Raw genomic sequence first — 15,868 nt, forward strand, 5'->3', positions numbered from 1 at the left:
TGCCACAATTTGACTGTATTATTCAAATCTCCAGCTTTGGTCAGTATTTGAGTTGTGTTCAATATTTTGAAATTTGGTGTAAATTGGTCAAGCACCTTGTTCGTGTTTTCTGAGGAACACGGGGAGGGTTTCCAACTCGAAGCATCATGTTCATTCTCCAGTGCCACAGATATCCACAGAGTGAGCTCACTCTCTCAGATGCAACCGAGACCTCACACACACGCAGTAGCCTGACCTGTGCTGTATCCACAATGCTCTCTGGCGTTTGGAAGAAAATCGAAGGATATTGACCTTAATCCTTTCAACGCCTTTTATGGGTCATTATTGACTTGTAATCTGTTGTTTGGAAAGCACTGCCCTAGGGTCTGTTACATAGGTGCAGAACTGCTCTTTAATGGAGTATGCCGATGTTTAACTTCAGTAGATGGCTCCAGAAAGTGTTCATGCTACAATTGCCACCAGCAGCACGCAGGTTTCCGCTTCTTTGAACCCCCTTGTCATCTACAGTGTTCACACTTGAGAGCCATGAGGTCCAGTTTACAAATTTATTCTCAAAAACAAAAACAAAATAACCCCTCCCCCCAAATGAAAACACTTCATCATATTTTAAGTAAGTTGTGATTTTGTATCACAACTATCTTAACTTTACTCAGGAAAATCTGACACTTTCTTATGGCCTCCTTGGACCCTGCACTCATGTGTATACTCACACACAGACACACACATATACACATAAGTAAAAATAACAATAAATCTTTAAACAGTATTAATAATAATAGAGTGTACCAAAGGCCACTAAACTCTATGTGTAAAGTAATAAACACAGCAAATGTTTAGAGAACAAGTAATATTCTTACCTCCAGTACACACACACACACACACACAGACATGTACACACATGTGCAGCATGAGCACATACATACACACACATATAGGCATATGTGTGCACACACATGCACACATACATATGCATATACAAACATGCGCACATGTGCATGCACACATCTGTGCAACACAGACATGCGCACATGCACACACACACTAATATGTATAGTAAAATTTAAGAAAAAATGATTTTTTTGAAAGACACAATTTCCTAAAAATCTCAATTTATTATTAGTGCAAGTTTGTTATTGCTACATTATAAATGTTATCAAATGAATTTCTTTATTCTCTTAATTTGATATGCCTTTGTAAAATTTCTTATATTTATTTGTGTGAGTGTGTATGTGTGTGTGTGTGTTGGTGTGTGTATGTGCATGTGTGCCATAGCACATGTGTAGAGGTCAGAGGACAACTTTCAGGAGTCAGTTCTTGACTTCTATGAGTTCTGGGGCTAGAACGTGGATCATCAGTTTTTAGCCACTGAACCATCAAGATTGGTGTCCTTATCAGTATAATTCTCTGCTTTAGACTTACATCACAGTTTTCTTGTTGAACTGTTTAGGGAGGACCTTTTATTTGATGGACAAAGTCAGTAAATGACTTGAAAATGATCTGAGCTTGTGAGAATGTTTAAAACTTTGATTTAACCCAGTGGCCTTAGGACTGTTAAAGCTCTTTCTCCATGGGTCACTTCTGGTAAGTTCCACCTCCAGCTACACTCTCTTTGTCCTGCACTTGTCCCTTGCTTTATTGCTGTGGTTCAGTCTCCCCAGAGCTTCACCTGATCTAGTGTTTTTCAAACAACCATTGTCCCCTCTGTTGCTCCTCAAATGCACCTTACTGTGGTGGTTAATTTTCTTTGTCAACTTGGCACAGTATAGAATTACCTCAGAAGGGATCTCAACCACGATTGTTCAGATTGTTCAGATTATTCACACACCCATGACCGAGCCTGTGAGAGATTGTCTTATTGGGTTGACTCAAGTGGAAAGATCCACTCCAAATGTGGGCAGCACCATGGTCTGGGCCCTGGACTGAATGAACGGTGAGCGATGAGCAGGCTGAGTAGTGGTGAGCATGCACCAAGCCATTGCCCTTGCCATTGGCTGTGCATATCATGTGACTAGCTGCCTGACACTAATTCCTGATGCCTTGACTTTCTGGAAGTGATGAACTATATAACCTGGGGGTGTAAACCAGATAAACCTTACTCCCTCAAGTTGCTTTAATCCAGGTGTTTTTATGACAGCAACAGAAAGTGAAATTAAGACACCTCTTTATTGTTTTATGTATGCCCATAAATGTTTTATTTTTTTAAATTCTACTTTGGGAGAGCTCATAGTATTTTTAAAATAATTGCTTTTACTTAGAAACTGATTATTGTTATCTATAACCCAAATATATTAAACTAATTCAAAAACCTATTAGAAAATGCAATAGAATATGCAATAAATCTTACAGTCTTGATTGAAAACATGGAGGAGGAGACTGGAGAAAGGGCTCAGGGGTTAAGAGTACTTGCTTCTCCTGCAAAGGACTTGGATTCAATTCCCAGCACCCACATGGTAAGGGTTACCCACCTGTAACTCCAATTTTTTAATTTATTATTTACCTATATATTAATATAATTTATTATTTGTCATTTATTTGTTTATTATTATATACAGTATCCTTTTCTGGCTACTGAGGGTATCAGTAAAATACATGGTGCACGTATGTATATACATATAGGTAAAACATCATACATAGAAAATAAATAAATCTAAAGTCACACAGGCTATACAATAAATTATGCATTACACTTCTCATAACCATTGGGATAAAGGAAAATACACAGATCTGCAGCCGGTCTCTTTTCATCCTTGCTGCTTAATTTCTTGTTTATTCAAACTGCCTTATTTTAAAGCCTGACTTGCTTTACTGAAGTCTCTCTCACTTTCTATGTCTCACTTTCCTCATGCATTCTAGGAAACCAGCAGGACTCTCTTTTAGCATTGGAACACTCCCCACTGCTGGGGATTTGCCCCAGCTGACTGGTTTGACTGTTTTCGTAGCAGAGCTGAGAAGAGAGCTCAGTCCCAGCACCATTGGTTTCATCCTCTCAGGAACCTTGTTCACAGCCTGCAGCAAACCATCCCCTCTTTGTCTCCTTTCCAGAGAGCAGAGCTAGCTGTGGTTTTGTCACTGGAACATGGTGAGCAGAGCTAGCTGTGGTTTTGTCACTGGAACATGGTGAGCAGAGCTAGCTGTGGTTTTGTCACTGGAACATGGCGAGCAGAGCTAGCTGTGTTTTTGTCACTGGAACATGGTGAGCAGAGCTAGCTGTGTTTTTGTCACTGGAACATGGTGAGCAGAGCTAGCTGTGGTTTTGTCACTGGAACATGGTGAGCAGAGCTAGCTGTGTTTTTGTCACTGGAACATGGCGAGCAGAGCTAGCTGTGTTTTGTCACTGGAACATGGCGAGCAGAGCTAGCTGTGTTTTTGTCACTGGAACATGGCGAGCAGAGCTAGCTGTGGTTTGTCACTGGAACATGGCGAGCAGAGCTAGCTGTGGTTTGTCACTGGAACATGGCGAGCAGAGCTAGCTGTGTTTTGTCACTGGAACATGGCGAGCAGAGCTAGCTGTGTTTTGTCACTGGAACATGGCGAGCAGAGCTAGCTGTGCTTTTGTCACTGGAACATGGCGAGCAGAGCTAGCTGTGCTTTTGTCACTGGAACATGGCGAGCAGAGCTAGCTGTGTTTTTGTCACTGGAACATGGCGAGCAGAGCTAGCTGTGGTTTTGTCACTGGAACATGGCGAGCAGAGCTAGCTGTGGTTTTGTCACTGGAACATGGCGAGCAGAGCTAGCTGTGTTTTTGTCACTGGAACATGGCGAGCAGAGCTAGCTGTGGTTTTGTCACTGGAACATGGCGAGCAGAGCTAGCTGTGGTTTTGTCACTGGAACATGGCGAGCAGAGCTAGCTGTGGTTTTGTCACTGGAACATGGCGAGCAGAGCTAGCTGTGGTTTTGTCACTGGAACATGGTGAGCAGAGCTAGCTGTGGTTTTGTCACTGGAACATGGTGAGCAGAGCTAGCTGTGGTTTTGTCACTGGAACATGGTGAGCAGAGCTAGCTGTGTTTTGTCACTGGAACATGGCGAGCAGAGCTAGCTGTGTTTTGTCACTGGAACATTGCATGCTCTCAACATATGCAAATTGATATCCCCCCACAAATTTTCCAGGATAGATTTTTGATGTGCCAAGGCAGTATTCCAATTGTAAATATTAGGAAAGTGCTAGCCCACTTACTTTTTTGTCTCAGTTATTCACCTCTGTGGTGGTTTGAATAAGGATGGCCCCATAAGGCTTATATATGTGAATGCTTGGTACACAGTTAGTGGAACCATTTGGGAAGGATTTGGAGGTGTGGCTTTGTTGGAGGAAGTGTCACTGGGGTGGACTTTGGGGTTTCAAAAGCCCATGCCATCTCTAATTAGCTTTCTCTGCCTGGTAGTTGCCATCTCAAGATGTAAGCTTTCAGCTACTGCTCTAGCACCTGATAGCCTGCCTCCTGCCATGCTCCCCACCATGATGGTCCTGGGACTCTAAACCCCTGAAACTGTAAACCCCAAATAAACTTTCTCTCCTGTAAGTTGTCTTGGTCATGGTGTCTCTTCACAGCAATAGAAAAGAAACTGAGAAAAACTCTAGAACAGTTCACCACTCTCTCACTTAGGCAGGATTTACTCATTCTGTTTGCTGGTGCTATCACACTTCGGTTTTTCTGTAAAGGAGAGTATTGCCACCAACACTCCCTGTGTACCAGACACAGCTCTGCCTGTCAGTATGACGACACAGCAGTAGTGGGACTTTGCTCCCATAGGACTCATACTTTAGTTGATTAGGACGACTTAAGTCTTAATGACAATGTCCAAGGGAAGTACTCAGAAGTGTGGGGGGAGAGCACAGAGAAAGAAGGGCTGAGAACTTCCCAATCCTTTGAAGTTTCTCCAAGCAGGCAGCCATTATGGGATCACCTAAGGCTATTGTTCGTCTGGACTAGAGAGAAACCAGGCCTGGTTCAGAAAGACTTTATGGGACTGGGCTGGGAGGCACAGCTGTGGCTCGGCAGGGAGGAGGGCAGACCCACTGGAAGGAGGTGGGCCTGAGCAGAGATCGTACCTGGACTGACCCAGGAAGCTCTCGCTCTCAGCATCCTGGCAGTGAGCCTGCCAACGCTACCCTCACACTCATATCAGTCTAGAGGCTTCACAGTGGCAGCCAGATTCTGGGAAGAGTCAAGATTCTGCCTCACAGCGTGGTATTATCCATATCCAACTGTGAAAATGTTCAACCAAATTTGAAGGTTTTGAGGGTGAACATTCATGTATTCACCTCCCATGGAAAAATCTACCGTGAACATGCTAAAACAGTTAATTACTGTTCATGGTAAAAATCTCTATCATGTGTATACAGTCATGTGTCACTCGACAACAGGGACAAATTCTGAGAAGTGAGTCCCCAGGCTGTTTTGTAAGGGGAACATCATGGAGTGAGTATAAGTCACAAAACTGGATGGTATAGATCAGGGTTCAACTTGGACTCTCAGTGAAATCACAGGACATGATACTGCCATGGGTTTACATGGTCATCACCATGGGGACGTGGTACATTGTTTAACAGTAAATATTTTAACAACTATTTACTATATGCTGAAATAATGATAAATTGTAGGCTTGTAAGTGCACAAAGGTATGATATAGTTGTTTATTATCCTTATATAGCATACGTGTTTACATATTTACTTATGCTGTACTCTTATATGATTGGCGGGCAGCACAGTAAATCTGTTCACAGCAGCATCTGCACAAACACACAAGTCCTGGGATGTGCTGTGAGCTTCTCTCTCTCTCTCTCTCTCTCTCTCTCTCTCTCTCTCTCTCTCTCTCTCTCGTTTCTTCTAATAGCCCTGGTTGTCCTGAAACTTGCTCTGCAGCCCAGACTAGCCTCATACTGAGAGATCCACCCTCCTCTACCTCCCAAGTGCTGAGATTAAAGTCGTGCACCACCACACCCCACTCTTGCATTGTGTGATCTTGTAATGGCCATGGTACCAATAGGCAATGGTAAATTCCCGGCTCCATTGTGAGCTTAGGGGATTGTTGTACAGTGCAGGCATCATTAACTGGAATCTGCTGGTGTTGTCACCTAGCGTCTGCTCATCTCCTTGTGCATCTTTAAGAACACTGCAGATATCAGTGTGCTCTGAAATAGCATTGTTTACTCAAGTTCAACAATTCTTGAACAAGAATTGTTCAAGAATTCTTGGGGACAATTCTTTTTCCTCTTATGTAGAATTTTCTTATGATAGCCTGCACACAACTTAAATGTACACTTGTTGAGTTTTGGCAAGTGCACACATGTTATTCTGATATTTTTCCACCAAAGCCTAGAGTTTCCCATTCTAGGGTTTCATGTAAATGGAACATACTGTCTATACTCTGTTGTAGCTGCCTCAATAATTCAATATAATGCTTTTTGAGATTTATTCGTGGTGTCATATGTATTCCTTCCCCCCTTTTTATTACCGAAGGGTATTTTATGGATATTCTGTGATTTGTTCTCCATTCTCTTATAATGGACAGACACCTGGGATGTTTCTAGCTTTCCACTCTGATGAATAGGGCAGCTATGAATAGTCTTATATAAGCCTTTTTATGAACGTTGCTCTTGATTTCTCTTGGGCATATACGTTGCTACTCATAACGTATGTGCTTGTTTTATGAGAGACTGTGGGAGTGTCGGAGCCGGTTTGACCATTTGACACTTTCCTGGGTAGATATGAGTGTTCTGGCGTCTCTGCCATGTCCTTGGCAACATTCAACACAGTATATTTAATTTTGGACAGACCGCTGGGTGTAACATGCCATTTCACTCCAGCTTTTATTTGCGTTTCTCCAATGACCGGTGATCTCCATTTGCCTTTAATGGAGTTTTACTTCTTCAGTTATTGTGTCTCTCCTGTAAAACAGGCAGTTACTCAAGGTCTCCCTTGGCAGTGGTCCAAGTTTCAAGACTTTCTACTTTTGGGTGACTTCCTTGCGCTCACGGGGGACATGGATGTGAGGGTGACATCCTGCACACACAGTGCACAGTCTAAAGGGGATGTACACCGATCTATGGTAAACATCCAAAGACAGAATGGCAATGTCCAACATAAACACTCACAGCTCTAGGTTTCATAGACTAGCCACTGGATGACTAATTCATATTAAAAAACAAATAAGCCATGCAAGTTTTATGAATTAGACTGAGTCAGGAATTCGGCTTTCTGAAGCTAGGTTCAGAATGAGCACTGATATAGTGATTGAGATTTCCCAGGAGCTGGTGTGTAAGCTTCCCCCCAACCCCACCCCACCCCACCGCCACCTTTGTCTATGAGGAAGGCAGCCATTCGCTGAGCACTTTGCCCTTCTGACTCGTGAAGAGTAAGCTTCTGCTTAGAATGAGCAGCAGCTCCCTGGGGTTTAAGGTTTAATTAGTGGGAATGTGAGTTATTTGGGTCTCACAACCATTCACTTTCCCAGAATGTAGGGAAACAGGAAAGTGAGCAATGGGAAAACCTTGTATGAATTCATGTCCTATGGACTGGTTAGCTTTTAGTCTACCTGACATAACCCAGTGTCATCTGGGAAGAGTGAACCTCAGTTGAGAAAAGGCCTCCATCAGACTGGCCTGGTCAAGTCTGTGGGTGATTTTCTGGGCCCATCCCACTGCAGGGTGGTGCTACCCCTAGGCATGAAAAGTAGGCTGAGCAAACTGTGAAGAATAAGCCAGTAAGCAGTGTTTCTCCATGGCCTCTGCTTCAGTTCCTGCCTCCGGGGCTCTGCCTTGAGTTCCTGCCCAGCCTTCCCTCAGTGATGGATTATAAACAGGAAATATAGGTTAAATATATTCTTTCCCTCCCAAGTTGTTTTGGTCAGTGTTTATCACACCAACAGGGATGCAAACTAGTAAAACACACCTTTTAAAAAATTACATTTAATTATTTACATGTATGTCATTGCATGTGTGTGTCTCAGCATGTGTGTGGAGGCCAGAGGACACTTACAGGTATCTGTTCATGCTTTGCACCACGTGGATCCCAGGAACTGAACTCAGGTCGTCAGGTTGCATGGCCAGTGAGCGCCATGTAGAGATATCTCACCAGCTCTCCTGTGTCTTGTGATCTAGGTTATCGGGAGATTCATGGGGAAGAAACACAAAATCAGCACCAAGTCAAACCTGTGACTCCCAAGGTGGGGGCCATTTGTCTGTTGGTGTTTATTTCTGTTGAGAGCCTGTGCTTCAGTTCCCCCCTCTGTCAAATGGGAAGGGTATCAATGGCTGACTCACGAGGGAAAGCATGTTTACCCCATGCTCACCTACAGCCCTCTGGACACTTATCCCCTCCAGCATCTGTATCCCCCAGAATAAAACTCACAGAGGCTTGAAGGTGGTCTCTCCGTGGGACATTCAGTAGGTGACTGCATCCTTCTGAGCTTTAGTTTCCTAAACAATATCCCTGTTATGATGGTATCTGCATATTAGATAATAACTCAATGTGGGAAATGCTCAGTAACCCAATACTAGATAATAATAACTCGAAAATCTTGGACACTGTTATAAGCTTCACCTGATGGAAATAACTGTCAAGAAAGAAAAGCTACACACTCTTTGCTCACTGCACAATTGCCCCTCCTTTCTCTCTCTCTCTCTCTCTCTCTCTCTCTCTCTCTCTCTCTCTCTCTCTCTCTCTCTCTCTCTCTCTTCTATCCCCCTCCCCTTCCCTGGCCTTGGTCCTTGGGCCCAGTGAACTCGCTCAACCGAGAGCAGCTTCCCAATGAACCTGCCTTTAATATAATCTAAGAAAAAGAGCTGCATAAAAAACATTGACTCTTGAGATGCCACATCTTGAGATGTCAGTAGAAAGCACAGGGAGCCATATTCCCTCTATAGCAGAAGGGCAAAGAGCCAAGCGCTCACTAGGAAGCACTGAAAAGAAGCACATGTAGTAATGCCAGTGAGAGCTGGGATGGGGTGCATGTCCGTCATGCCTTCCTATAGGGAGACAGTAATCTGGGGTTTTAAGATACATATTCGGTTGTAATAATAATTACTGTTCTTACTCATCTTCACCTCACTACCACCACCATCATCATGATCATCCGTGTGTGTGTGTGTGTGTGTGTGTGTGCGCATGCGCATGTCCATGTGAGTATGTGTGTATGTCTATGTGTATGTGTGTGCATGGACACATGTGTGTGCATGCACATGTATGCATGTACACGTGTGTGTATCCATGTGAGTGTGTGTATGTCCATGTGAGTGTGTGTGTGTCAATGTGTGTATGTTTGTATGTCTGTGTGTAGGTTTGAGGATGACTTCTGGGGGTTGGTTTTCTTCTACTACAGGATAGAAGGATTTGTGCCTTTATACATTGAGGCATCTGTCTGACTCTTATTTTTTTAATATTGTTAAATTATATGTATGTGCACGTGCATCTGTGTGTGTGTGTATGTGAGTGTGAGGGCCTACAGAGGCCAGAGGCATTGGTTCCTTTGAAGCTAGAATTACAGGCAGTTGTTAGCTACCTGATGTGATAGCTGGGAACTGAACTCGCGTGCTCTAAAACAATATGTGTGTGCTCTTAAACACTGCTGGGCTGCATCTCCAGCTCTTGCCAGCCATTGACCAGGCTGGCTTGACACTCACAAAGATCTGCCTGCCTCTGCCTCTGAGGAAAGGCATGTGCCACCCCTCCACACCTCCAACCTGGCTGTGGATTTTATTGTTGTCATTTTGTTTTGTTTTGCTTTTTTAAGACAAACTAATAACAATGGTCACTGTGTTTTTTGTTCCTCCAGTTTCCTGGTGTTTAACACTGACACAGTAGGACATCTTGCCTTTCTGCTGAAAGCAGTGAATTTTCGAGAAAGAGTTCTTCAGCGAAGTTTGGTGTCCAGAATTTACTATAAGGTAATGATACTGTTATTTTCCCCCCTTTTGGTGAATGTGTAAGGCATAGCTGAACTGTGTACTAAATTTAGTAGGGAATGAATCTGCTTAATCAGAAGTTTGGAGAAGTACTCAGAGCCCTACAGGCTCTCTTACTGGGCAACCTCGCCTGCTCCAGAAGCATGCTATTACTGTTTAACCCTTTGTGTGCTGTTCTAGAGTCCTACCTGTAAGCATCATTTGGCATCCCCGTTAGGTTCAGAGTGTGGTGATTTTCATTGGGAATGAAAAAAAATTGTCCCCTTGAGAAAATCTGTGCATCAAACATATGTAAAGTTAGCATTGTGATAGTCTGAAGTGTATTGCATTTTTTTATTAAGAAATCTGTGAATTTCTGAAACATAACACAAGAGGTGAGTAGATGGTTCAGTTCCTAAGGTGCTGTCTTTACAAGCGTGAGGACTGAAATCACCCCACCACCAACACATAGATGTGCACGTGTGTGTGCACACACACATGCATGCATGCACACACATAAACACACACACACACATCAAGAGAGAGAGAGAGAGAGAGAGAGAGAGAGAGAGAGAAGAGAGAGTGCCTGTAATCTCTGTACTAAAGAGGTGGAGACAACAGTCTCCTGGGGTTTGCTAGCCAACCTGTATAGCCAGTTGGGGAGCTCCATGTCTAGTGAGAGACCCTGACCCTGTCTCAAAAATAGGAATGAGAAGGGATGGAGAAAAACACCACATGTTGATCTCTGGTCTCCACATGCACATGTACACACATGCACAGGCAGTTACTCCCCCACACATACCTCCATACAAATAACAACACACAAATACCCACATATGCAAAAAAAATACCATCCTTGATAGATGTCAAGAAGGAATAGCTATCGTGCACAGTGCCAGCGTGTTGGCCTGAGGAGAAACCAGCTCTACAGGGTTCATCATTTCATCCAAGACAACTGGTCAACACGACCCCAGAGAGCCTTACTCATCCAGCCTCTATCAGCGCTCAGGTCTGAAGAACCAGGATACAGAGATCTGCTCTTCTGTACTGCAGCTAGGTGCTAAGAGGACAAGAACTGAGTCCTGGAACTCTCTTTCAATCCACTCTCTTTCTAAAATCAATGCCACAACGACGTCGCTCGTCTCTCGGTCTAACAGAGGAGATAGGAATGGAGAGAATGCAATGCATGTGGAGACATACATTCTCTCAGGAGGTGGTTGAGTGCAGAAGAGTCCTGGAGATGCGTAAGTGGCTAAGACTCATACTTACGGATTAGTACCACACTACATAAAGGTTTGTTGGAAGCTGGGCCTGGGGATGAGCAAGTCAGTCCACCTTTCAGGTAGAGATATGAAGTGAGGTTCTGCCAGGCCGCAGCAGCATGATCAGGTGCCTTTAAGTTACCACACATGCCCTGGGCTTTTTGTACATGGAGACAGCTACAGAGATATCACCCAGAGAGAAGAGGCAGAAACTGAGAATGGAGAAACTGTAGCCTTGAGCCATCTTTTCAACACTGTAGAAGAAAGAGCTGAAGATGAAGTTGCAATAGAGGAAAGTAGACACAGGCTGGAAATGCTAGCAATCCAACTGGTGGGAAGCCCCAAAATGCCAGAACACAGGGAACCACAGCGGTAACCACAGACACAGAGGAAAACTATTTGTTTTGCATTAACCAGCATGTCTGTGTGTGGGAAGCCTGTGCCCATGTGCCAGCTGCTTTTCTCACTGCTCTGACAAGATAGCTGACAAGAATAGCTTACGGGAGCTTGCTTGCCTCACAGTGAGAGAGTGTGTGCATCACAGCGGTGCAGGCATCCTGTGCATCACAGAGGCGCAGGCATCCTGTGCATCACTGCATCACAGAGGTGCAAGCATCCTGTGCATCACAGAGGTGCAGGAATCCTGTGCATCACAGAGGTGTATGCATCCTGTATACCACAGCAGTACAGGCATAGATAGCTGCAGGAGCTCAAGTCAGCTAGTCATGTTACACCTGCACTGAGTACTCCATTCATGTTCTTCTCTTGTTTTTAGCCTGGGACCCAACCCATGGGATTCTACTGCTTGCATTCAGGGTAGATCTTTCCTTCTCAGGTGGACCTTTCTAGAAATACACACACACACACACACACACACACACACACACGCACGCACGCACGCACGCACGCAGGTATGTTTTCATGGCGATTCTTCTGCCCTCAGTTCTATTCCTCGCCACACACACACACATAATGTAGGTGCTCTGAGACTTCCTAAACATTCAGAAACATCTTTCTATTTGCAGTTGTTCTCTGCCAGAGGAGGAGCAATCGTTTTCAGTAATGTCTGCTCTGATTTTGAGAAAAGAAAACGTTCACACACTCGAGTGTGTTTTCCAAACATCAAATAAACATTCGGCAAAGGATGTGCCGAAAAAATTGGAACGGACTTTAGAACCCGACAGTTAAGATTCGCTGCTGCCAAACTTCAGCATCCTCCTCTGTAATTTGGAATAATAAGGCTGAGGACAATGCAAATGTGCTGTGCGGCTGGAATACCATTGGATATGTAAAGTAGCCTTGGAAGCTCTAACTCTTGCATTCATGTTAATTAGATTAGTCTCTACCGCCCGTGTAACCTGTTTACAGACAATACGATTAAATATTCATAGCACACAGACAGTTTCTAGGGCTAATCAGAAAGAAGACCATCAAGATTATCAAACAGGCTCCTGCCCTGGGGAAAGTCCACATCCAGTTTTAGCCTGAGGCGAAATTAAGAAAAAACCTACAAGGTTAGTAGAAAAAATATGGACACCTATTATTTTAGTTTGTAACCCCACCAGGGGGTTTCCCTTAGCTGGGTACAGGTGAGCCTGTGTTTGCTTCCATACATTAATTGCACATTGTCATAAAATGATTCTTATCCTCGGTTTGAACATCTAACCTAAGCAGAGGCTGGTCAGTAGTCTTTGGCCAGCGTTAAGGAGGGAAAGTTTATCTACAATCCCCAATTCTCCTGAAAACAACTGTAGTATTTGGCTTAGAGCTTTCAAATTAAAAGAAAGAAGAGGAAGAGGAGGAAGAGGAAGAGGAGGAGGAGGAAGAAGAGGAAGAGGAGGAGGAGGAGAAGGAGGAGGAGGAGGGAAAGGAAGAGGAGGAAAAGGAGGAGGAAAAGGAGGAAGAGGAGGAAGAGGAAGAGGAGGAGGAGGAGGAGGAGGAGGAGGAGGAAGAGGCAGCCACAGTGGCAGCAAAGCCAAGGTGGCTTCAGGAACATGTATGTGTCTTCCTAATTCTTTGGTAAAGCTTTGAGTTTTTTTTTAAAAGCACATGTCATTATAGGCATGTTGACCAATCTTCTCAGAGCATTGGATTGCCACTGTGCCTCCAACCCTGCCATGACCAGTGAATCCCACAACAGAACCAGCTTTTTGCAGTCATTTGACCCTGGATTTCTCTCCCCCAGAAGAAGCCTCTGCTTTCTGGTGGCCGTAGGGGAGTGCTCACCCTAGCCTCCCTTGGGGACTCGTTTCTCTGGTTTTTCAGACTTATGTTGTAAGGGCTGTTCATAGTTGCTGCCTCATTTCCCCACTTGTGGGGGAAATATAAACCAGTGAGGAATGGTTTGGCGTATTGAGAATATTGCACCAGGAAAAGCTGCCAATATGCAGGGAAAATCTGTTGACAAGGAGATAGATTATCAGTAATCAGTGTGTTTGAAAAATGACTTTACTTGCAAATGTGCATGTCAGAAGCCAGGTAGGTAGAGAGATGAGACTCTGAGTAAGTGAACTAGTCCTAGCTAGTCTAGAGTTACTTCATGGTCTGCCTCTCATCACGGGGCATCCCCTCATGTTAGCTGCACTTCTACTTGGGTTTTTTTTTTTTTTTTGTGGTTTCTGTAGTTTTTGAGAACCCCACACATAAGTGTAGTGTCTTTCCATTATCCCTGTCCATCTTCCCCCTCTAACTCCTGCCTCCTCCATCCCTCTCATACACACGACTTCTATAACCGCTGTTGCTACACAGATGTAACAATACATTCAGTGGTGCTGTATGTACATGTGTTTAGGGCCGGGATCAGATAAGCCATCAGATGATGAGTCCTGGAAAAAAATGGATTCTCCCTCTCCCTCTCCCTCTCCCCCTCCCTCCCCCCTCTCTCTCCTTCTTCCCCTCTCTCTCCCTGTCCCCCTCCTTCCCTCCTCTCTCTCCCTCTTCCCCCTCTCTCTCCTTCTCCCCTCCCTCCCCCTTTCTCTCCCTCTCCCCCTCCCTCCCCCTTTCTCTTCCTCTCCCCCTCCCTCCCCCTTTCTCTTCCTCTCCCCCTCCCTCCCCCTTCTCTCCCTCTTCCCTCTCTCTCATGCCTGGAACTCTTCACCCAGGAGTGGGAATCCCCTCATTCCTGTTGTCATTATGCATGTCTTGTTTAGTCCACCATATTAGAAGTTGTGTTATATGTGTACCAAGTGGAGCCGAGTACCCCGTAGTCATGTATCCTCTGCATTCTGACCAGTTGTAGACCAGTGTAGTAGCCTCCATTTGTTTTAAAAAAAGAAGCTCCTTTGATGATGGGTGGTGTCTTAGTTACCTTTTCTATTGCCATGATAAAACATCATGACCAAGGCAACTTATAAAATAAGTGTTCAATTTGGGGCTTATAATTGGAAGGGTTAGTGTCCATAAGCGTCACAGTAGAGAGCATGGCAGACAGGTATGGCACTGGAGCAGAGGCTGAGAGCCCAAATCTTTATCTGCAAGTAGGAGGCTGAGAGAGGCAGAGAGATAACTGGGAATGGAGTGGACCTTTTGAAACCTCAAAGCCTACCTCCAGTGTCACACCTCCTCCAACAAGATTACACCTCCCAATCCTTTCCACACAGTACCACCAGCTGGGGACCAAGCATCCAAACACATGAGCCTATGGAGGCCACTCTCATTCAGACCACTACCAGAGAAAGAGCAACACTTATCCATGGGTATAAGTGTAAGCACTCAGAATACAGTTAAAGCTTCATTGGTTTAGGAAGATGGTGACTGGATTCTTATCAAGGATCTGTGACTCCTCCAGACACAGGTAGTTGGTTACGTTTACAGTATGTGCCTGTACTGACTGGTTTTGTGTGTCAACTTGATACAAGCCATCAGGGAGGAAGGCGCCTCCATTGAAGAAATGCCTCCATGAGACCCAGCTGTAGTTCATTTTCTTAACTGGTAAGCAACGACAGAGGGCACAGCCCATAGTGGGTGGTTCCACCCCTGGGTTGATAGTCCTGGATTCTATAGAAAGCAGTCTGAGAAAGCCATGGAAAAGAAGCCCGTAAGCAGCATCCCTTTAAGGCCTCTGCTTCGGCTCCTGCCTCTAGGTTCCAGCCCTGCTTGAACTCCAGTCCTGGCTTCCTCCAATGGTGGACTATGATCTGGATGTGTAAGTCAAATAAACCCTTTCTTCTCCAACTTGCTTTTTGGTATGGTGTTTCATGGCAGCAATAGAAACCCTAACTAAGACAGTGCCTCTACTGTTGAGGGTACAGGAATCCACTGGGAAAGACTGATTTAAGAAACCTCGTGCAGGTTGACCTTGCTCAAGGTCAAGTTAAAAGAGAATTATGCAAAGGAGCATAGGGTATTATCGTCAAATCCAATCAGTAAACTGCCAGTTTATTTGGAGATGGAGAACCAGGGAAGTCTGGAAATACGATTCCTAGAAGAATAACCATGTAGCACTTCCTGTTTAGACAGCTACTGCTACTCCAGTTTTGATTGTTGTCCTTGCACCACTCGAGTGTTCTCTGTGACTTTAAATGTGGATCTTTAAATTGTAGCAATACCCCCAGGGCTTCTGCAAACAGTGGTAGCTGTTCTGTTTGTTTCAAGTTTAGATGGGAAAGCACCTTTGTTCAGGTGCCACAGTTGGGGTTGGGGATCTCAGCTCAGCTCTCATCCAGAGGTGGACTGTGAAGAAAGCCAGGGGCTCCTCCCTGCGGCCGGTAACACTGGGCTGACTTC

General features: G+C 44.6%; 1 protein-coding gene across 2 annotated transcripts in view; it reads left to right on the top strand.

The window, feature by feature from the left end:
* The window catches only part of Acoxl (acyl-CoA oxidase-like), a 305,952-nt gene that overhangs the window by 208,196 nt on the left and 81,888 nt on the right, over nt 1-15,868 (top strand). For both annotated transcript variants that reach the window (NM_001106508.2, NM_001415677.1), the window contains one exon: nt 9,773-9,884. In NM_001106508.2, the coding sequence (NP_001099978.1) occupies nt 9,773-9,884 (112 nt within the window). The remainder of the gene's footprint in view (nt 1-9,772; nt 9,885-15,868) is intronic.

This window comes from Rattus norvegicus, chromosome 3 (genome assembly GCF_036323735.1).
Source record: "Rattus norvegicus strain BN/NHsdMcwi chromosome 3, GRCr8, whole genome shotgun sequence".
Taxonomy (NCBI): domain Eukaryota; kingdom Metazoa; phylum Chordata; class Mammalia; order Rodentia; family Muridae; genus Rattus; species Rattus norvegicus.